We start from the raw sequence: 23,990 nt of genomic DNA on the forward strand, positions 1-23,990 counted from the left end.
AAACAAACTTTAATGGCATAACTAAATTGTTGGATGTTATGAGCCTACGGATAACCTCTTTGTTGACATTGTTAATTCTGGGTTGAAAGTTGCAAGTAAAACTAAAAACTCTGCTGGTGATGGGTCAACAACTGCACCAATTCTTGCACGTGAATTTATCAAATTAGGCTGATTGAGTGTTACTTTTGGTGCAAAGCCTATCTCAATCAAGAGAGGGATTAATAAGACAGTCCAAAGCCTGGTGGACTAGGACTAATTGCTATTTTTATTTCTTCAAGTTAAGACTAATTGCTATTTTTCTTCAGTTGTTGCTTCCTTCTCTGCTGGCAATGATGATACACTATTGGGACTATGATTGCCATGCACTCGACTCTCTCTAAGAACTCAGTCCCACTCTCTCTCTTTACCTGTTACAGAGAAATTTGAGGAGACGAAATCCGGAAAAGCCCCAAAAACTAGACCCCCACCACAACCTATTCCACCGCCTCGTCGGCGAACTCCGATCCTTGTCACTCAAAACTATCAAAGCCCATCAAAGTTCTGATGAGATGCTCCTCTGAACCAATCCTTTACACCGTCGGATTGGCCTTGAGCGACAACGAAAATCGTAGCACTTTGAAATCCAATGTTCTACTATATCGCCTCCAGACATGTATGGACGTGTTCACAGCAGCATCGTCTCCACTTATATCTTTGTCTCCCTCTTTTCATAATATCGAGGTACAGCCAGTCAAACCTCTTTCATTCATCTCTATATTCACAAAATATAATTTTTTATGTTTGTATTCAAATTCCGACTCCGAACTTCGATTTCGACTAAATTTGGGGGTGGTGAAAATGCTGAGATACAATGATGTAGCGAAGGTGGTGGTGAAAATGCAAAATACAATGAGGAAGCGAAGGTGGTGGTGAATGTGACGGTGGAAGAAAGTCCGGGACTGGTTCGAACCATGGCGGCATAGCAAGGTCAGAGCCCTCGATCTCTACCATCATTCGGTCGTCGTCCCACCGCCGCCTGGTCCATTCCTGTATCGCCACCATAGTTTGGGCAGCGGCCCATGGTTCCACTAATCCACTATTAAAGTCACTTGTATCGCCCTCCTTCTCTACTATTAGAACCCTCTTCTCCACTATTGTGCATCAACGGAGAAAATTTCTGTTTCCCAATCATGGAATCACCTGGTCAATTCATGCCATATGTGATTGGTGGAACCTTCCAATAGGGTCGTTGAAAATGGGGCTCCGTCCGCCAGATTCAAGTTAGATTAAGAGGAGACCTCCGCTGCTGCAATTCCCTTGTTCGCCTAACGGTGAACTCACTAGAAAATGACTTTCAAAGTAATTCTGGTAATAGAAAAATGGGGGCGTCAATTAGAAGCTTAGTCAGACAGAGAATTGGTGAGAAAGAGGAGAGAGAGGTGGAGTAGGAAGAGGTCGCCACCACTGGTTAGGTGTCGAGAGGGATGGAGGGTAGAATTGGATTTAAAAAAATACGTTTTATGGTGTTATGTTTATGTGTATATGGATTTTGATGGAATATTAATGAATGCTGACAGTAAGGATAGATTTAGTCAATTGTCAGAAAAATTAAGGTTATTATAAGACAATAGTTAAACAGTATGGGTACAATTTGTCAATTAATTAAACAGGGATAGTTTAAGAAATTTGCCCTTATTTAATTATGTTATTGGGAAAGTGCATCTCATTGATTATTTAGAAAATGACAGAATTAAAAAATAAAAAATTCAAAAAAAGAAGAAAATTTTAGACTTCATTGTTATATATATATATAAAGAACATGTTATCTTGTCTTATGAAAAAACAACTTTAAACTTAAATTTTTTGACATAATATACATGCATACATGTATATATAAATAGAGAAATATGTATATAGTATATACATAAATGCATAAATATTTGCAATGAAAAAATAATACATTTAATAGATTTATGGATGCATAGTTGCGTTTGCATACATACATGAACATTGAATATACATATACACATAAGCCCTTTTCGATAAATATATACATAAATCCTTATATGCATAAATACATATTTATATAATATTTATTTAGCAAATATGAAGTTAAGTCATATTCTATTGTTAAATGCCTAAATCCTAACCCAATCCAAAATTAAGTTGGTTCATACTCTTCAACCCTAACCTGGACTTCGACCCAATCCTAATTTTTTATTTTATTTTTCAGGTTAGGTTTGGGCTGAATTCAGGCTAACCCAGCCCAAGTTGCAGCCCTATTCAAGGATCAATTGAAGATGAGCCAAGAGCAAATGGAAGTGGAATTCATTTTGTTAAGAGTGAAGGATCGATTTCAATTGTTGTGGAATATGATCCTCTCCTTCATAGTAGAGTTTCTTTTGCTCATTTTGTTAAAACTATCTTTGATTTTATTATATGGGAGATAATCCTTCCTAAGGGTGGATATGAGTCGAGTCAATCCAAACATATGGCTATTCTCGCTCGACTTGCCAAAGATTTGTATGTTTAAGTTCAGCTCAGCTCTATGAGTCAAGCTTTCTATAAAAATAAAAATTATACTTATAATTTTTTTTATTTTACATATATAAAATTAAGAATTATAAACATTATTTTTCTATAACACAAAAATAAAAATATTTTTTATGTATGCATTAGACTCAATTACACTTGTGAGTTTCACGAACTAAGCTTATTGTACTCGATTCGATTCAATTAACAAACAAGCATATATATTGAGCTTAAATTAAACTCGAAGTTTAGTCTAAGCCGAGCCGAGTAGCTCGATTCATTTCCACCCCTAATTTCTAACGGTGCCATTGTCACTGTTATTTGATCTTAAATAATATCATACATTTTTATATTTTATGCATTAAAAAATTAAAGTGCCTAACTATCCAAAATTCCAAATCCACCATCCTAATCGACCCCTGCCCATGTGCCCTTTTCAATTGCCACGTGTACATAATTGAGGTTGGACCCACTAATGGAATATGTTATCTTAACAATATGATTTTATTAGCTATCCAAAGTCTAGAACCATGAAATCAGACGATTAATCACGTGGCCTTGCTGATATTTCTGGTTCAAAGTTATTGGTTGCATGGGGCTCACATTGAATGGTTGAGGAGAGGGAACTTGAGAGGTTTTTGGTGGGAGCAACCTCGTTGCAAAACTTCTCATTTCTAGCTTTCAACCTTGTAAAGTAAAATGCGGGTGACTATCTCAACTACATCCCTACAATCTCTCCCGGCCTCTCGTAATGGCTAATTCTAAACCCCTCTCCTTTCTTTCCAAAAATCTCTGCCTGCAATCGAAAGCGGGTTCTTCCTCTATGAGTTTTTTCTGTTGAAACAGAGTTCTCATTTCTTCAATCCGTTTCTCGTGGAGAGAAAACTCATGCAATACACTTCTCTGTCCCATTATTCTCCGAGATGATATATAATAAGATCGGCGGAGGCTTGATGACCCTGCAGAGAACGACATCGTGAACAGTGCAGACACGATAGAGGACTTAACAGGGAAGGACGATTGATTCTGCTATCTCTCATCTTTTATCTGTAACATTCTCTCCTTTCCTCTGTTAAAGTTTTGTTGTTGCCAGGTATTTATTTGATGAAATGGTTTTTTGAGAACACAAAGAGAAATCAGGTGGTTAAATGGATTAGTTCTTAATTATTGTTATTATTATCATCAGCATGGTTAAGATAAGATACTAATTAAATTATTTTTTTTTCTTGCAGGTACCTGCTGCCGGCTGCTGGTATTCAAGTTGGACCAATTAAAGCAAATACAGAAAGAATCTGTGGTCTGGTTTTCCCAGTTGCCCATGTGTAGGAGGAAGAGAAGGAGAAGAGGAAGGGGAGGAGGAGGAGAGAAGCGGCCATAAATGTCATTGGGTAATTAAATCAGTTAAAAGTACTTGGTTTAACGTTCATAGACACCTCCTAATCCCTACTCCCAGATCACCAATGGAAACAGAAAGATCGTTTTACTGTTAAACATAAGCTGATCATTGTTTCTAATTCCATGAATTAATGGGAGTATGATGAGAGAGTATATGATGCTCCTGTATGGTTATATTGACAATCAGATTGATTTTTTCTTCTAGGACAGATTTGATTAGTTGATGATCATCATTTTCACAAGATTCGAGCAGCGCCCGGAACATAAGAGGCTCCAGAATTTTTTGATGTCCAGTATGCAATATCTTCTGAGTTTAGGATCCCAGTAAGAAGAAGGAGACTTCTATTCTGCCTGTTTATTAGGATCAAAAGACTCTTACAATTCAGTGCTAGAAGAAGCCACTCTCAGTAATCTGAAACGAAGTGGTTTCAGAAGTCTGATTAGGTCTTTCGTGGCAAGCAACTCAACAACGGCGATGGCAGTGCGTGAGGATGAAGAAGCTATTTTGCTATCACCAGGGAGACGAGTGAAGTTCTTGTGCAGTTATGGTGGGAAGATATTGCCAAGACCAATAGATGGTCAGCTCAAGTATGTAGGTGGTGAAACCCGAGTTATAGTAGTCCCTCGTGATATTACTTTCTCAGGTTCTCTCTCTCTCTGTCTGTCTCTCTCAGACACAACACAAACACATAAATGGGCATGCATTAATCTGATTTTAGCTTTCAAAACTGAAAACTCTTCTCTCTCACAAGGCAAAATTAATGCTTACCTGATCACCAATTCTAATTATTATACGAATTGAATTGTAACTCCATTGCCAGAGTTGATGAAGAAACTGACTAGACTATTCGAAGGCGATGTAATCCTCAAATATCAGTTGATACCTGAGGACTTGGATGCCTTGGTCTCTGTAACATGTGATGAGGACGTCCAACACATGCTGGATGAATACGACAGTTACAATGTGACGACGTACAATGAAGGGGGAACGCCGAGAACACCGAGACTACGAGCCTTCTTGTTTCCATCCAACCCAGTTGTAATCGAGGACCAAGTGATGACTACTGCTACCGACACCCAAGCACTTGAGCAGCACTACGTTGATGCCATCAATGGAGTTGTACGAGCACCCATCAAAATAAAACGTTCCTTTAGCAGCATATGCCATCAGAGCTTCAGCTTTTCATCACCTAGGGCCTCATCCCCTAAGTCATCAATTCCTCAGTTCGATCCAGCTGCTGCATCAAATAATGGCTACTCAACAACAACAACTAGTCGTGCCCGCCAGATGCTGCAAAGAGTTCAGAGCTCTCCTGACCTATTCAGTCAACTTGGTCATCACCGGCTTCAGCCACAATTACGCACCTTCTGCCAGCAGCCCTCGAGACTTCAGGGTGCATATAAGGGTGGTGGAAATCGAAGGCTGCAGCCGACCTTGTCGTTTGGCCGACATGAACTCGAAAGGAGAATGCTGGCTCGTTCCTACAGTGGCTGCTACTCACCGACAAGGCAGCGCAGAGGAAATGGAGGACGGGGACGCATGAACTCTGAACATAATAATGATGGACGTGGTGTTAACCAGAATGGAGAGCTTGAAATGGTGGACAGATTTCCTCAGCAAACGTTAGAGTAGCTAGTCGGAATTCAAAATGCGGGATCGATATGATAATTAGGGTCTACCAATTGGTTGGTAGAAGTAAGGTGGCTTAATTTGGGTGGCGTTCAAAATCAAATAGCTAGCCTGTTCATAAAAAGGTTTAGAAGGTTCTGTATATACTTCTTTGTCTTTCTTTTTTTCCTTTCTGTGTGTCTGTGAAGAGGAAGGGGATGTTTGCACTAGATGAGTGTGTCGAAAGAATTTTAGCAATTAATGGTCTGTAAATTTTAGGCATTATAATTGATTGACTGAAGTGATACATACAAGTTGGGCAAATAAATAAATAAATCTATTCACATCCCAATCGTGTATTGGGAACATCTCCCACTGATAACTTCGGGAGATGTTCCCACTGCACGCTTAGATGTGCATTTGTGAGGCGCTGATGTGATCTCATAATATATAATTTTTAAACAGAATGAATGGCGAAACAGGATTCATATAGGACCCCATATAGTTGGGACAATTGGACAAGGGTTGGATAATGAAGAACTTTATCTATTCTTAGCAAGAGTTTAATACTATTTGGATATCAATAGGAAAATAAATAAGAATAAATGAAAAAATAATTGGTATTTAATTTAGCTACTTTACAGGGATCATATCTAATGTAATAAACATCTAATATTTATACTATATACAGTGGTGGGTCTATATTATATTCTCAAATGAGATTAGGTATCAACTCTCTCTCCTTTTTTTCTTCATAATTTTGTTCATATCTTTTTTTCTATAATCTGTACTTTTAATTTCTTTCACTTTATTTGTTTTTTCTTTCTTCAAAACTCTCTCCTTTATCCTTCTGAAATTTTCTCCCATCAAAAACCAGTTTCTCTCATGAATTTTCTTTTTTGCCCTTATTATATTAGGTGCTGTATAATATCTATGATCTATTACAAAGTCATAAAAATTAAATTTCATTCTATAATGTTAACTTATATCTTTGCCTTTTGCATATATGCATATCACAAATTTTCTTGTGTCAATATCTATACTATATTCTAAAATACAGTTGTCCATGTTAGGTTCATTTTATTGCTTCCAAACCCTTTTAGAATTTTGTCTTTTTAATTTAAAAATATAAAATTAAATATAAGGCTGTTTAAGGTTGCCCACAACCAATTCAATTAAAAATCAAATGTAATATAGACATTTTTTGACACCAACCCATGCATCTCTCCTAATCTTTACTCTGTATTATAGTTGTAGGAGTCTTCATTTGCTTCTTATATCTCTATCTATCTATCTATCTATATATATATTTTAGAAACTTTGTTAATTTCAATTCATATGTGAAATTAGGCTTGTTTTCCCTCACTTTTTAGTTTTTTTTTCTTCACAGTTTGGCTTTTCTTTCTATCATATTCTTCTATACATGGCGCCTGACCAATCACTACAACCACCCTCCCTCCTAACTTGCTTTCAATTCCTAAAACTCTTTCACTTTTCTCCTTCTTGAGGACAGATTCAGTCTTCACAAAATTGTTCCCACACAGTTCTCAGTCCTTTTCAGCTGTGCATTGGGCGGAATATCTCCATACTTGTATCCTTTTATTCATGGGGAGATGTTCCTAATGCATGGCTGAAAAGGGCTGCAAGAAAGGTGTTAGCACCTAATCCGATATCTTCCTTCCTAAAAATCTTCTTTACCATCTCTACTACTTTTTCCCATCACATGGACTCTTCTGCTTATTAATTAAAGCAAAGCCCTTATACAAAAAAAAAGGGCTTGCTCTTCAAACTTGTAGTTAGCCTCTCACTCAAAAGAGAGGTAGCTTTTAATTCAAAAATCTAAAAACAAAAGTATACTAGATTGATGTGGTTCCACTCTAACCTCATGTTGTTTCCTAATTCCAGTTAGAAAGTAGGTTTGCATCATTCAATAAAAAATGAAATCTGATTTCGGTTTCGTAATGAAAATGTAAATAGATAACCAACACAAAAGTAGTTCAAGAGGTTACATTGGTGAAATAAATTCATCCTAAATGCTTTAAGGCAATTCATATTTCACCAAAAAAAAAATTGCTTCAGGACTAACCATTAGGATGGTGTTTGTTTAGGTTATGGTTGAGTTGGCCCTAGGTGCTATATTGCCACGAGGCTAGTTGTTGGGGCCCCGTGCGGCACTCAGTTGGGTCAAGTAAGCCTAAGAAAGCAAGCAATTACACACAAAAGGCAACAAAGATGGCATATGAATTAGTAAAAGGCACTTTGTATTGCATTAAAGATGGCAAGCACAAGCACACAAGTTTGTGTCAAGGGGACCTCGTGCTTAACCTTTACACGGTATTGGCACCACTCAACTACACACCTCCCCTCAAAGAGTAGCTTAAGCTTTTGGTGCTCTGACAAAACATTACATCAAAATATTGAGAAATCATACTGCACAATTACAATAACGCCATGGGCATCTCCCCCCATACAAAATACATATGCAACCCCACCCCAAGACACACTTGATGATGCATCGATGGCATGCCGCGGGCATGGCCAAGGCACTTGATGGCACAAAAACGTGATCACCTGTGACAGTCTCCCCCACTCAATTCGGTCTTCGTCCTTGAAAGCTGGCTTTTGCATGCTGCTGGAGTCCGCTGGTGGTGAAGGAGGGTTCTTTTGATGATCCACGAACTTCTTCTCTTCCAAGGCCCAAGCAAGTGTTTTGGTTAAGGGTTTGAGGGTGATTCGTGTTAAGGGGGAACCTATAGCAAGGTATGTCTGGTGTGGCTTGGCTTGGCTGGCATTGCTAGCTGAGGTAGGGATTGGTGCAAAAGATGAATTAAGGTCAAAAGGATGTTGGGTATTCAGTTCCCCAAGGTTCTCTCCTCACATGGCTACTATGTGGGCAAATAGATGGAGATCAAATGTTGGGATGACCTCTCTTCCCATGGTGATAGATAAGGCTGGTGTTGGAGTTGGCCTTAGGTCTTCTATTTGGCCCACTAAGTTGGGGCCGCAGGTAGCTTCATCGTTGGCTTTGAACATGGTTGTGGCTGGCGCTAGCGCTGGTGTTGGTGCTGGTGTGGGAACAGCTTTGGTGGAGACTTCTTCTTGGTGACGACTTCCCATTCCGTTCCGGTGTTGAAGTGGGGGTCTTCCTTGTTGGTACAATGCTGGCTTCATGGGTGTCTGTTTCTTGGTAGTATTTCATGGCTGAAAGTTGCTTCTCGTGTACCTTGAGGGTTGTTGTCACTGGAACCATGCAAGGAGAACACTCGTCTAAGATGAGTAGACTGTTGATGTGTGGTATGAGCGTTGCTTCCGCTTGCATGAGAAACTCCATTCCTAAGACAACCTGAAAATCATCCAAAGGTACAACAGATAGACTGATGGGTCATTTCCATGGCCCAACTTGGAGCTCTACTCCACGAGCCACACCTTCCACTGCTTTGGCCCTTGAGTTGACAGCCTTGACCCACCCTGTTTGTTTGGTGGTGGACAAGCCAAGTTGATGTGCCTCATCAAGAGAGATGAAGTTATGAGTGGCCCCGATATCCACCAAGGCTTGAGTCGGCTTCCCGCCAAGGGTGATGTCCACATATTTTAGCCCCTTGTGGGCTTTGCTAGGCCGTTTAGGTGTGGCCTCTCTCTTGACCATTGCATTGATGAGTTGGAGAGCGCCTACTCTTGGCGCTTGTGTAGGTTTCTCCTCATCACTCTCTTCACACTGAGATTGGCAATGAGGGCATTGATTTTCTTTTGTGTTGGACAGTCGCTTGTCTAATGCATTTCATTACATATGAAGCAAGGTGCTGGAGGTGTGGTGGGTCTCCTAGAGTACTTGTGGCCCTGGGAGTTGTTGACTTCCTGTGGCTTCTTCCCTTGGTGGTAACCTGCCCTGTTAGGATATGCCTGCTTTTCCTGAGTGGATGTTGACCGTGGGTCTCCCCCACTCAAGTTGGTGGTACGTGGGCTAGGTGGCTGGTGGTTCACTTCATCAGGCTTCTTCAATTCAACAAGTTGCTCGGCCATGGCCATGGCAGTTGCTAGGTCTTTCACCCTGCGTCGTTGCAGCTCAAGCTCGGCCTATGGTTTGAGTCCGTCCATTAAATTGAACAAGAGATCCTTGTCAGACATGTCAGAGACCTCCAATGTCAAGGCCGAGAATTCCTGGACATAGTCATGTAGTGAGTCATTGTGCTTCGGGTTCTTCATCTTCCTTCTTGCAAGGTACTCAACATTCTCAAGGTAAAATTGGTGCTTGAACTCTCATTTGAAGTCAACCCAGGTATTGATGGTGCACCTGTCGTAGTCAATGTCCTGACAACACCTATGCCACCATAACATGGCAATATCATTTAAATAAATAGCAGCCGTGCATACCTGAATTTGGTCATCACAAATGCTAGTGGCAAAGAAATATTGTTCAAGTTACCACAAGTTGTCGAGTTCACGAGCTTCTCGAGCACCTAAATATGGTGTTGGTTGTCATATCTTGGTGGGTGTCGGGGTCGGAGTAGATGACGCAGAAGAGGAGTTGGCCATCGCCCTTTTTAGAAGTGTCACCTCATCCCTCATCTCGTCTAGTTGTGCTTGGAATCGGTCCATCAAGCCTTGAAGGCTGCTTTGGGATGGCCCAACTTCTGATTGTTGCAATGTGCTCTGGATCTCCATGAAGGCGCCATTGAACTACCCTTCTAGTTCCACCACCGCATTTTCCACTATCTCCATATTTAGGTGGAGTTCATCAACCCGATCTTAGGTCTCCCCTACTGTTGCCTCACAACATAGGATACGCATGTCCATGCTTGCTAACTAATCAACGGATTTGTCCCACTTGCTTGTTTTGATTGTCTGGCCCTTGGGGGCTTGATTTTTGGTAGGCTCGTAGATGGGTGCCTCATCAACGTCATGGGCTTGAGCTAGCCCAAAAAGTATGTCATCTGCAGTGTCGCGGTTGCCCTTCATTGATTGTGCTGAATGTGGCTTTGCGGACAGGGTCCAATGTGTATGGAGCAGCTTCGACTCTGATACCAACTGTCATGGAGCTAGTCGTTGGGGCCCCGTGTGGCAATCGATTGGGTCGAGTAAGCCTAAGAAAGCAAGCAATCACACACAGAAGGCAACGAAGATGGCACATGAATTAGTAAAAGGCACTTTATATTTTATTAAAGATGGCAAGCACAACCACACGAGTTTGTGTCGAGGGGACCTCGTGCTTAACCTTTACACGGATTGGCGCCACTCAACTACCTACCTCCCCTCAAAGAGTAGCTTAAGCTTTTGGTGCTCTGACAAAACATTACATCAAAATATTGAGAAATCATATTGCATAATTACAATAACGCCATGGGCATCTCCCCCCATACAAAATACATATGCAACCACACCCAAGACACACTTGATGATGCACTGATGGCATGTTGCGAGCATGGCCAAAGCACTTGATGGCGCGAAAAAGTGGTCACCTGTGACAATATGTCACCTCAGCGGTCGTCTTATCACTTTGGCCACGTTAGCACCACATCATGTGGATAAGCGCGACCAAGACAAGAGAGCATCGTACGGATGAGAACAACTCCGCTGGGGATTAGGTCTTATCCTGAAAACCTCGGCGGGCAACCTCATCCCAACAACCTCAGAATCCTCATCTGAATAGGACATGGATTTCCGGATATAAAAAAGTACCTCCCAATGTAAGGGATCCAACTTTTGACCTTCCATACCGTTACTCTACTTGGACCAGCACTGTTCTCTCAATTGCTTAGCCCAGCCACCCATAATCTTTTCCTAACTTGAGCATCGGAGTACCTACCTGGGGAATAACTCCTCGAGCCTCTAACCTTGTTCTTGGTTTCAGATCTTGGAGCACGGTTTCGTCCTTCCACCTCGGCTCTGACCAATTGGCAGGATTATCTAACTGTGACCTCGGGTCGAGCAGCATCAATGCCTATAAAGTACAATGCATCCATAAAGTTTCCTGGCCCTTGTTTATGCAAATCTTTCTTTCTTTTCTTCAATTGATCAATTCATGGGTTTGAACTTGCATAGAGATATGTGGCTGCAATTCACGGTGGATAAAGAGTGGGTAGGAAATCTGGGTTCTTGAACTTGTGCCTCAAAAGTTACTTCAAGACTAACCATTTAGATAGTGCCTATAAGGCTCAGTTTGGAAGGAGTACAAATACAAATATGTGAATGCAAATCTATGGATTTTGTATTATTTTGTATGTATTTGCGTTGTACATTTTTGTATTTGTACTCTTAAGACTGAGTTTAGAAGGAGTACAAATGCAAATATGTAATGCAATACCTTATATTTTATATTATTTTGCATGTATTTATGTTGTACATATTTGCATTTGTATTGCTTCCAAATTGAGCCTAAAGTACATTTTTGTATTTGCACCATACAACTACTCTTTTTTTCTTTCCTTCAATTCATCCGTGGGTTTGAAGTTGTGCCTCCACAAAAAGAGGGATACCGAAATGACCAATTGAACTACCGAATCTTTCTTTATTTCGTCTTAACTTCAATTAAAGAGCGATTCAAACAGAGATCAAATCTCATCATCATTCATGACTATTTCGTGAATTGGGAACATCTCCCCCTGCATAATACTATGTAGAGATTGAGATGTTCTCCATGTGTGGGTGCGATAAACATGAGCAAAGTTTTCGTGGGCAGGAGATCCGGACTCCTAATTTGCATCCCCACTCCACACTCCAAAGCCCGTAGTTGTGAAAAAGTGATAATCACTAGAATCACTCCATACTTTGTTGGATGTAGTCAAATGTTGCCCTTAAATAGAGGTGCAACTAAGTTTGGATCACCTACCAACAAAATACACTTGAACAACCTACCAATATGATCTCATAATGCACATCTCATACATGGTGGGTCGCAGTGGATCCTAATCTTATGGTGAGATGTGCAATGTTAGATCAAGTTGGTTGGGGCTTGAAACGTGTTTCATCGGCAAAAGATTTCAACTAGGTGCAACTTCAATTGGATTGAATTAGCATTTTACATTGCTTCAGCCTTCAGGCTTGGGTCTTAAACTGACCTATTTAAATTTTGACAAGAGCTCAACCCAAGACTGTCCAACTTGCACCCTTTGGTCGTCAATGGGTTCCGAAAAAACCCAAAACCTAATTCCACATCTGATAATCTTGTATTTAGGGGTATTCACGGTTCTGTTAACCAAACTGTGGGGCATTTTTTGAAACCAAATCGGGACTATCGGTTTTTGGAAAACTGGTAACTAGAATTGAATCAAAGCCAATCAGTTAGCCATCAGTTCGGTTTGTTGGTTTTTTTATTTTTACAATATATATTATAAAAGTATATATAAATATATAATATTATATTTTAAATAATAAATATTATATAATATATAATATATTATAAATATACATATTTATATATAATGCATATTTATTAATTTATAATATATAAAAATATAAAATATATGGGAAAATCTATGATATGGAAAAGATATGGTATGGATAGACTTTTTACCAATCAGAACCTACCCATGAATTTTGATAAATAACACCTGATTCTTTACCAAATTTATGATTCCAGTTAATTGGTCAGGTGCTTTTCAGATATCATATCTTTTTCTATATCATAATTGGATATATATAATATACATAAATATATATATAGAAATATATAGAAATATATGTATACCAATTGGTTCATTTAACCGTCGGTTTTCCATATTGGTTAACCAAAAACCGAACCGATACCTTCAGTTTTTTAAAAACATCGAATTGACTGATTTGGTTAACTGATTTTTCGGTTCGATTTCGATCGGTTCGTTTTTTTGTTTTTTTGCTTACCCCTACTTATATTCAGATTTTATAAACTATATCTAATTATCAAAATTTCAATGTTTTATAAAATACATTGATTTAGTATATAAAATTTATGAATATAAAAAATATAATTTTATACATTATATCATTATATAATAAATTCAATACTCTATATTTATATTGACATTATACATATAAGTTAAAAAGCAATTTAGTTATTTATTTATTTGAATTTCTTCTTTTATTTAAAAATGAAGCGGAGTTGGATAAAATCTGAATCAATCTAAGGTCCCAAATCTGATGAGATTCGGATATCCATATTATCCGGGTCGAATTCGGGTATTGCTAAATCCAATTCGAATATAGCCTCTACTCGGTTACTCCTAGAGGCTAGATCCGTTTGAAAAACCCGGCCAGGAAAAGTTATACTTACATTCCAAGGATAGGATAGGAAACGCGAAAATTCCGGAAATTCTTTTACTGTCCTTGCATCCAAACACTGCCCCTGAGTCAGCTCCTCGGCTCTGTACTCTTTAGTCTTTAGACATTGTTCACGTTTCTCAAGGCTCAAGCTTCCACATATCTAATATTCTCTCTTTTGGAAAAAAAAGAAAGGGAAATCTTAGCTATACTATACCTCTGCAACTCCGCTCAGAAATTTACGTTCAATGTCAAGGCACAACATGAAACCCTAGCGTCTGCACCATTTGAGTTTCCAGAGCATAAAGGGACATGGGTTTTTCTCTGTCTCCTTCATCGCCCTTTCTCTCCATCGACAATCGCTCTGGCTTGCGCCGTTGCGATCTGCCAATCTTCGGCTATTCGAATCCAATTGTAAATTTTTACATTTCGAGGCACCGGAGAGTATGTTTGTCTGCATCGGTTACGGAGAGAAGAATGGAAGCTTCTTGGTTGACTCCAGAAGGAAATGCTAGCGACGATTATGGTGGTTGGGCGGTTATCGAAACGCAAGTCGAGAAGAAGAAAGGTTACTATGGTTTGCATTATTAACTAAATTTAAGATTTTTTGTGTAGTCTTCTTTATCTTGTTCAGAAATTGTGCTCGATAATCTTCTACAGTTCAATAATTTTGTAATCTTCTGTACAGGTTCTCCAACATTTCTCTTGGCGAGCATTGGGACTTCAATTGCAATCGCATTAATGGCAATTGCGCACTTCTCACTTGCAAGAAATGGTCAGTTAATAATATGGGTTATTTAGGATTTGTTTGTAAATTGCTGTCATGGATTTGTTTCAATTATGTACCATAGGAGCTATTCTTAATCCAAGATGAACGTCAACAAGTAAATATATTATTCTGTAGCATTTATAATTCCTTGATATATTATAAGCTTTTTTATTTTTTTGGGGGAGCGGGGCGCGGGGGAGGGTTTATTGGTTATAAAGGATTTTGAATCTTGATTAATTGATGGGTTTTTTTCAGGTTTCAAGTTTAAGTTTGTCACATTGCAAGATCTACAAGGCATATTAAAGCCGTCCACTTCAGTATCCGATGCAAGTCCCGTGGTGTCGCAGGGAGAAACAGAACCTTCGTTTGATGAAACAAGTGAAACCACTGCATCAGGTGTGTTTTTTTGGTAATAAAAAGAAAATTTTATTAGAAAAAGGAACAAGATAATACAAAGAAAGGTGACCAGCAGTTATTATTTTATTTTATTTTTTATCAGCTGGTGACCAGCAGTTATTTACTATTAGTTCGATGGTTTGCAACGGCATTTTTTTAATTGTTCTCCATTACTATTGCTTTATTGATTGGTGCAATTATTGTTTCTTTCAACATTATTTCTTTCTCATGATATGGTGATAGAGCAGTGATCAAGGGAAATGTGGTGGTTGAGTGGGTATTGGAACTTTTGAGTTAGACGTGTTATCAAAATTTGTTCTACTTAGGTGGAAGTAGTAAGAAATGATTTAAGCACCCATAATTTGATGATGGATATGGCAGTATGGCAAAATAGGATTCATGTAGCTGGGAGCCTAGGACAAGGCTTAGATGATGATAATGATGATGTTGTGTTATCGAATTTTGTTAGGAGTCATTGCTTATTTTCTTTGAGGAGGCAAACAGCATGCTATCATTATCTCTTTATGATTTCATTGCCTACATTTCAATCTAAGAAGAGTTATTCTGAGGGTCAAGTTAAACAGAGAGCAACTTCAATGACTCAGTCCAGATTTGTAAAACTTGACTAGTTGAGCAACTGTGATTAGAAGGATGCGGAATGTTCTATTTGCCTGAAGTAACTTAAGCGAGTCCAGACCTGCTGTACTTGACCAGCTGAACTCTGCGTTGTTTAACCAATCAGAGCAGCCCACATAACCCCCCAGATGCAAAGCATCCTTAAACGTGTAAGAAGATGGATGCGTTAAGCTGGCATGTCACACACTTAACATTTTTATTTTACTTTTTTAATAAAAAAGAGATTAACCAAAAGGGTAAATGTCAAAACCCCTTTTTCAGAGGAGCCTGAAGAAAGTTAGAATCTGGTGATGGGAGAACTACAGAGCCTTACAAATGCAGCAAGACATGAATGATGAATTCTTAAGGTCTGCTGAGGACAGTTGTAACTTAGAACCTCTGAACAAAGAACTTGAGGCAAGGGCTTGCCTCAGAAACAGCATAAAAAAGCATGCTATAATTATTTTGTTGTGGAAACCAAATGCAAAAGGATCTTGAAGTGCTTTCTTTCCAAGTCTAGTCTATGTTTGAGACAAATGAGCTCACTAGTCAAGATTTGCAGAATCTTCCCAACCATGTTTTGAGGAGTTTCTGGAAATGGTGGACTGATATGATGCTGTATGACAGGAGAAGTATAAAACAAGCATGAAAGGAAGTCAAACAATGGGTCATGTATCTTAAAAAACTTAGAAGAATTGGCTTTTTTGTTTTAGAGAACAAAATTATACATATTAGCAAACATCCTCTAAATTTTCATTTGTAACGAATCACCATTTTGCATTTATAATTATGATCATGGAATCATATCATTTGCTGCTTGCTTCTTGGTTCACTCTTGCTATCCATGATTTTTTATTTATTTTTATCAGCACTATCCATGAATTTTTTTCACTAATGCTACAAATTGATTTCATTATCAACTTCAATTTATTGCCTTTATGTTGTATGTTGTGTACTTAATTTCAGTCATCTTCCCACCTTTTCTTCTCTTTCAAGAGACTTGTTCAAATTATCACAGCATGATCTTTCTCTTCTTTGCCTTCTTTTATTTCTCAGTGTCTGTAGAAAAGCTGAAACGCATTGTTATTCCGGTTGCTGCGGATTCTGTTCAACAGGAAGCTCTACTAGTTTTAAAGAAGTTGAAGGTTCGTTTCTGGAATATAGAAGCCTTTTCTGTTTTCCCTATGCAGAAGCTTTAGTTTTCTACCAACATTCTGCTGATTCTTTCTTGTGCTGTAAGTTGTTTACAGGATCTACCATCATTTTCTCCCTTGTTGTTACATGTAATTACCATGCTTAAAAATGTCTTGTTTTAGAAGTTTAGATTTGTGGAAAATTCTTACCATTTTCCAGGGAGGAGAGTTAACTTTTCTCAAATTATTTAAATGTGAACAATGTTTTAAAATTCTGAGGCATGATGCAAGGTTTTCCACTACTTGGAGTTCAGAACACAAGAGGTGTAACCACCTAAAGAGTAGGAAGAGAACGAAAAAGGAGTTTCTTTTTTTTTTTCTTATTTCTTTTCAATGAAAGATGTTTTGTATTAAGAAAAATGAGATACATAATGTTAGCTGAAAGGGGGTTCTTTGAAGATTGCTTGCTTGCCGCAGTGGAGACAGAACTCCCTAGCGCAAGAAACCACAGTGGCTGCATTAGAAAGGTGTTGGGGGACTTCCCTTCCCTCTCCTCTCCTTTCCTTTCCTGTTCTTTCTTTCTTTCTTTTATTTTATTTTCTTGTCTTTTCTTTACCTTTCTTTCTTTCTTTTTCAATGAGGTGTACCAGAAGTGTACACCTCATGCAAAAGGTGTTTTGAGGTTCACAACTTAGAGGCATCAGCGCCTTCAGCATATGCCTGAGGGCGTTTTGAGGGTGCCTCTCCTGGAGGCACACCTCCAGGTGCATGCCTCGCATGCCTTTTGAAACATTGAATGTGAAGTGTGTATAAACATGAAATAGTTTGTGATAGGGCAAATACGTGTCTAGGCAAGTGTAGGCACTCTCACCCTGTGTGTTAGGGGATTGGATTTTTGGGAACATTTTAATTTGATTGTTAATTGGTGTATGGTGATGCTAGCAACACTCACTTCAGTATTTATGATTTGAATGTATGCTATAATATAGACATGTAAAATTGTAAATAACTCTTAATAGTGTATGTGAGAATACTGAACTGAAAGTGGAGAATGGCAAAAAACAACCATAAGTTGTGGAAAGCAAGATAATTATAGGGGTTCAAGGAAAGCCAGAAAGGGGATAGAGACAAAGGAAGCAAAAAACAACCAAGAAGAAACATCAATGAGGTGCAATAGAGGGCTTAAAGAAGAGCTGGTGTTGATATTCTGCCTGTGAGGTTGTGGGAAAGAAGAGGGAAGCTCTTACTTGATTTAACTATTCACCTTTTTTTTTAAATACTTCATGATTTCAACTTTTGCTTTTACATTTATCGGATCTGATTTTGTTGTGGAAAGTAGGAGAACAATGTATTGAACAAGGAAATAATGAATAATCCACAAAATTCCAATCTGACAAAAAAAGAATCTATGCATTCCAAGGATCAAACAAACAAACTTTAGTATTCCCTACTCATACATAAAAAGAAATATGAAATTAGAATGATAAAGGTCCTGTTTGATGATTAAGTTGTTGTTAAAAGTACTTGTTGCACAAGTACTTTTTAGAAGTACTTATTTTAACAACCACTTAAGGCTGTTTGGTGACCCACTTGCCAAATCACTTATTATGTTTTTAAGCACTTATTGGGGTGGGGATGTTTGGTAAGCTACTTTCCCCATAAGTGCTCATATTGACACAAATGACGATTTTAGTCCTCATTTCACTCGTACATATGTACAATGCTTTTCACATGTTATACTATACATTTCAATGAAAAATGCCACATCATGACAACTGAGAGCCCATGTGGACCCACACGTGAATCGCCATATGGACCCAATTAATAATAATAATAATAACAATAATAATAATAAATAGATAAAAATAATAATAATAATAATAGGAAATTCAGATTAAAATATGATAATCTTAACTATACATATAAATCAATAATATGAAATTCAGATTATTCAAGAAAATTAAAAAAAAACCACCAATATCAAATTAAAAAAAAAGGATGACTTAATTCAGATTTTTCAAAAAAATAAAATAGGATAATATTAACTATGCTTATAAATCAACAAAAAAAATTAAAATGTGATAATTTTAACTATACATATAAATTAATAATAGGAAATTCAGATTGTTCAAGAAAAAAGAAAAACACCACCAATATCAAATTAAAAAAATATATAAAATATGATGACTAAATTTGGATTATTCAAGAAAATAAAATAGGCTAGATAATATTAAAAACAACACCAACAAAAATTCATGAAAAAATCACAAATGTTCACACTTGAAGAATATATTCACACAAGTATTCATATCAAATAAAGAAAAAAATTCAATCACAATTGAATATAATATATTCACGCAAATATTCATTCAACTTCAGCAAATTTTCACACAAATATTCATCTAACTCATGCAAATTGTTTGCATGATTTCTAACAAAAAAAAAAAAAAAACACCCAAAAGAATTTCGGATTTGTCAACAAAAAAATCGAACCAGAGAAATAACCATCCAAAAAAACCCAAAAAAAAAACAAACATGGAAGGGAGGAATTTGGACGACCTCACCTTCTAGTTGCCGGCGGCTAGACGGTGGGATATCGCCATTGAAGTCGCCCAAACATAGATCTGCGACCAGAGAGAAAAAGAGAGTTTCAGACTTCAGAAAAGCGCAGAAAAATTTCACAAATCGATGGAATACTAAAGAAACATAAAGGTAAGAGCAAAACGACAGGTCCGCTGGCTGTTTTTTGCTCACCATCGAACGTCGCCGGTGGACCTGCAACCAAACGCCGCTGCTGCTTGTTGTTGTAGGGTTTCGAATGGAAGAAGAAGATGATAAACTCGAGTGGGGGTAGTTTTGTCATTAAAGAAACAGGGACAGGTTTGTCCCATTCGAATGAAGAAGTACTTCAAAAAGTGCTGAAAAAAAGCCACATCCATGTCACTTTTTTAAGAAGTACTTTTTTAAACAATAAGTACTTCTTACCCCCTTTTTACCGAACACCCATAAGTACTTAAAAACCACTTAATGTGTGGTCCCATGTCTTAAAAGAAGTACTTGTTGAAATAAGTACTTCCTAAAAGTGAAATCAAACAGGAGCAAAGATACGAACAACATAAACTGCCTGAAACTTTCGAGTGCCTTGACTGATATAAGCCAAAATGAGATTTTCTAGATATATATATATATTTTTAAGTTATTGGTAGCATTGTAACCTCCTTTGAATATACAGCTGTTAAGAAAAATATGTTCTGCCCTGTTCCATGGTGTACTCCATCGGGGGGGTACTTCAGCCTTCTTTAGCATCAGATAAAGTCAACCCAGAGTCCCAACAGTGGGAGTTGATTATCATTAAAGTTAGCACTGAGAATTTCAAAGGTTTATCAACCAAATCTATCATTGGAGAGCAATTAGACCCCACCATTACTTCAAAGAATGCACCTTTTGAACAGTTCTTTCCATTCCACGATCTTCCATTACTGTTTTTGTTATCAGTTGATAGATTTCTATACTGGTGTGCTCGAAGCTTTAAATCCAGTTCTGAGCATATGCTTAATTGGATTAAGATGAACAGATAATTGAAGGTGATGTTAAGGGCAATGAGTTGTGTACACGGAGGGAATATGCAAGATGGCTAGTCAAAGCAAATTCAGTGCTGGAAAGGTAATTGAAGCATTCTTGTGGGTGGAGACAGATGGTACTTTTAAGTTTTTAACATGCACAATAATTACATGAAAAACATTTCACATTTCTGGCTCAGTAACAACTGTGCCTGATTTCTTTCTTTGTGCTAAATATAGGAATCTGAAGCATCGAATTATTCCATCATTGTTACTTGCTGGTCCTCTGGTTGGTGCATTTGATGATGTGAATGACAAAGACCCAGATTTTTGGTACATTCAAGGTGAGATTCTGCTGGATGAAAATGTCCACCCTAATACCAAATGTTTCTATTTGAGCGAAAAATCTAACTTTTTCCAATTAACTCACAATTGAAAAGCCCTTGCGGAGGCTGGGATAATTCCAAGCAAGCTATCAGGGAAGAATAATTTTTCTGGGCAGGATGGTTTGAAAAGCCAAGGAAGCAATGTTTTTCTTCCTCAGAGGTACTTATAACGCCCCATCTTTTATCTTTTATCCCTCCAGTAATTTGTTTTTCGTTTTGGAGCTTTTTGTTTCTAAATGATGGATAATATTTATATGTTGCTGCAGTTTCATAACTCGTATGGATCTTATAAACTGGAGAGCTCAAGTAGAATACTCATCTATTGCAGAGCTAGAAGAAAAGGTACTATAATATACACATCATCTATGTTTTCCATTTTGAACTTCTTTTCTTTTTCCTGGTAGTACTTTCAGAAGGGTAGTTAGATCTGAAGTCGAAACTTCTGAAGTTCTTCTTAGCTCTTAAGACCTGACTTGTTTACAGTCCAGATGTCAATGACACAAGTTGGTTTTATGGATTTGAGGGAGATTGGTCCAGAAGCATCACCAGAGTTTTATATGGACATGCTGGCTAGTGAAAAGAGTATACTGAGAAAAGTCTTTGGTATTTCTTTCTTCACTTGCTTTTGATATTTTTGCTTTTACTAATTCCAATATATCACTTTACAATGTTGGCCTTGACTTGTTTTATAAGACCTGACTCAGATGAATAATTATTTGTTAGCTGACTATTTACTGCATACATCTGTCCCTCTCCAGACCCCGCATTGGTGGGAGCCTTGTGCACTGGGCTTCCCTTGTAGCTGACCACTTACTGCCCCTCTAAAACACATAAAGCTTCTTTTCTTTGATTGTGAATCAAACTTGAAATGAATCAGTGTTACTTTATTTAATTTTTTCAGACTAAGTCAGCTTGTTTCTCCACCCCCTCCCCCCATTCTCTCTCTTACAACATGTTAGACTTGACCATGTATGCAAGTTTAACAATGGTACACTGAGTCTTCTCCCACCCCCTTCTTCTGGATAAGTGTGCATTATATATGCTTGAATAATAAGGATACCAATATCAGCATTGGCATTCTACAGGACAGACTAAGCGTCTTCAACCAAGCAAGCCTGCAACAAAAGCTCAGGCAGCAGTTGCACTTACGAGTGGCAGGATGGAGGAAGCAATTCGTAATGAACTATCAAGGCTAGAGACTGAAAGTTTATCAAGGGAAGCTGAAACGGAAGAAATCAAGTCCGAGTTGCTAGGTAGGGGAGAAATACAAAAATATTGGGAGGGGAAATTGAATGAAGAAAAAGGTCGTGGTTTTGAGGTAGAGAGGGATTTTCTTGCAGCATCTCATGATCTTGAACAGGAAAAGATTGTTCGAGAGAAGAGCCTTGCAGAGCATCTGAAGGAGAAAACAGCTCTTGACTGTCAGACGCAGTTGCTTCTTGGTCTAAAGGAGGAAATCAATGAGATGTCTGGGAGGCTTGCCTCTGAGAAGGCAAGTTTTATGGTTGAGCAGCGGACTTTAGAGGATATGCGCATTGATTTACAGGCCAAGCAGGAAGCCATGCTTGATGCCAAGTCTGTACTGGAAGCTGAAAAAGAAGCTCTCCAAATTCTTAGGTAAATATTGACACATTGGATATATTAGATCTGGGGGAATGATTTATTTATTTTTTATTTATCTTGGTGAATGAACTCACATTACCGCTGCTTGAAAAATTGTTGGCTCATTTGAGTTTGTGATGAATTCTCATTTATCTGGATAGTCGTGGTATGATTCTCCTATGAACAACATGTGCAGATCATGGATCGAGGATGAAGCGAGAAAGAACCGAGCACGGGCAAATGTTCTTGCAGAGGTTGGAAGGAGGTGGAGATGGGATGATAGATCATAATTGTCCTAGCACCTACTTTCTTGAGAGTGAGGGTGTCCGAAAATGTCTGAATCATGGTGGAATGTCTTGTAAGGTCGTGGAAAAGGAGCAATATCTGATTAGTGGGTTCCATTATTTTTTTCTCTTATTTAATAGTTCCAATCAATAATGTATCTTATTTTCTTGGCAGCTGAAGTAGCTTAGCAATTGAATGCTTAATGGTTAATAGAAAAAAAAAAGTTGTCAATGTTTGATGTTGCGCATTGTATGCATCCATTTATCAAATCATTCTTAATTGCAGTATTCTTTTCTTCGTTGCTTTAAAATAAGAAAGGAAAAGAAAACTAGCAGGCTCTTGCATGTATGCATCCAGTGGGATTTTCCCTATTGTGCTCGTTGCAATAATAGCAAATGGAGAAGTTTAAACCCCAACCATGAAGGGAAGGATTCAGACTTCAGAGGGTCGGCTTAGGGAGAAGGGAAAAAAGAAAGCTGATGTCTCAAATCTCAAGTAGGGCTGGTAAGGCTGTGACAAATGGTCATGAGCCTTATCATCATCTCAGTCCAAAATGCATTCCGATGCTCCCTGGTTGATCAGGTCGCGAGGACATGAAAACGAGAGCAAATTAGTCCCCCACAACATCCCACAGCACATTCATCATTGGGAGATGTTCCCAATACACGACGGGGAGGGATGTGCTGTGGGACGTTGTGGGGGGCTGATTTGAACAAAAACATTTAAATCGTCCTCGCCGCCTTCTCAGGTGCCCTTTTTAAATGACCAGGTTATGGTACCCAGAAATCCCACTCTTTTGCGGAAAAGAAAACTCGTGCACGAGACATTCCACCTGGACAGTTGATTGTGGACCCACTTGGTAGAGTTCCTTCTTCATAAACCTTAGACAAAAAACCTACATTCGACGGACAATGGCTAGAATGGTCTCCTGATGTAACTGGGTCCATATTTCTAGTTGTTCCAGTCTTCCAGACTTCCAGCTACAACTTAGTTGGATTGAAAGTTTACATCTACAACGCCTAAAGTTATAAAGGAATATTATTTGGTTAGTATTGATGCCGTAATCAGATACCATAAACACACCAAACTACCAAAGTGGCTTCCACCAGTAGGGGTGAGCATTATTCGGGATCTCGGTTTTTTCAGTTAGGTTATTTCAGTTTTTGGTTTTTAAATACTTAGGTTTCGGTTTTTAGAATTAAAAATTCAGTTAATTGCAAAAACTAAATTAACCAAACTTTTCTATATAGCATGTAATATAATATAATATAATTGGACTTCATAATATATTATAATATATTTATATGTCATATGTAATATAATATATATTTTTGAAATTCGGTTTCAACCAAAATAACCAAAAACTGAACCGAAAAGTTTGGTTTCAATTATTTCGGTTTTCCTCTAATTCGATTTTGGTTTGGTTTTCATTTTCTAATTCGATTTTTAAATTCAGTTTATTTAGTTTGATTTTTAACGGAATAAACCGAATGCTCA

The 23,990-nt window shown here is 38.1% G+C and overlaps 2 protein-coding genes across 5 annotated transcripts; both read left to right on the forward strand.

Moving 5' to 3' along the window:
• The first annotated feature begins 3,095 nt into the window (after nucleotides 1–3,095).
• On the forward strand, nucleotides 3,096–5,829 carry LOC104603124 (uncharacterized). Of its 4 annotated transcripts, none has more exons than XM_088886329.1 (4): nucleotides 3,096–3,651; nucleotides 3,744–3,899; nucleotides 4,112–4,550; nucleotides 4,728–5,829. In XM_088886329.1, the coding sequence occupies exons 3-4, from the start codon at nucleotides 4,382–4,384 to the stop codon at nucleotides 5,537–5,539; spliced, it is 981 nt and encodes a 326-aa protein (XP_088742455.1). In that variant the 5' UTR covers nucleotides 3,096–3,651; nucleotides 3,744–3,899; nucleotides 4,112–4,381; the 3' UTR covers nucleotides 5,540–5,829. The 4 variants fall into 4 exon arrangements, with proteins under 4 accessions (XP_088742455.1, XP_010265363.1, XP_088742457.1 ...); XM_010267061.2 differs by having other exon boundaries at nucleotides 4,117–4,550; XM_088886331.1 differs by having other exon boundaries at nucleotides 3,096–3,604; nucleotides 4,117–4,550.
• Nucleotides 5,830–13,889: 8,060 nt separating this feature from the next.
• On the forward strand, nucleotides 13,890–22,726 carry LOC104603061 (SLH domain protein). Its single transcript, XM_010266991.3, has 11 exons — nucleotides 13,890–14,315; nucleotides 14,436–14,522; nucleotides 14,772–14,912; nucleotides 16,584–16,672; nucleotides 20,235–20,323; nucleotides 20,461–20,564; nucleotides 20,661–20,766; nucleotides 20,873–20,948; nucleotides 21,095–21,209; nucleotides 21,692–22,223; nucleotides 22,405–22,726. Exons 1-11 carry the CDS (start codon nucleotides 14,060–14,062, stop codon nucleotides 22,496–22,498), a joined length of 1,689 nt encoding a protein of 562 aa, XP_010265293.1. The 5' UTR covers nucleotides 13,890–14,059; the 3' UTR covers nucleotides 22,499–22,726.
• The last annotated feature ends 1,264 nt before the right edge of the window (nucleotides 22,727–23,990 follow it).

This window comes from Nelumbo nucifera, chromosome 4, assembly GCF_055504915.1.
Source record: "Nelumbo nucifera cultivar China Antique chromosome 4, China Antique-T2T, whole genome shotgun sequence".
In the NCBI taxonomy this organism is placed as follows: Eukaryota; Viridiplantae; Streptophyta; class Magnoliopsida; order Proteales; family Nelumbonaceae; genus Nelumbo; species Nelumbo nucifera.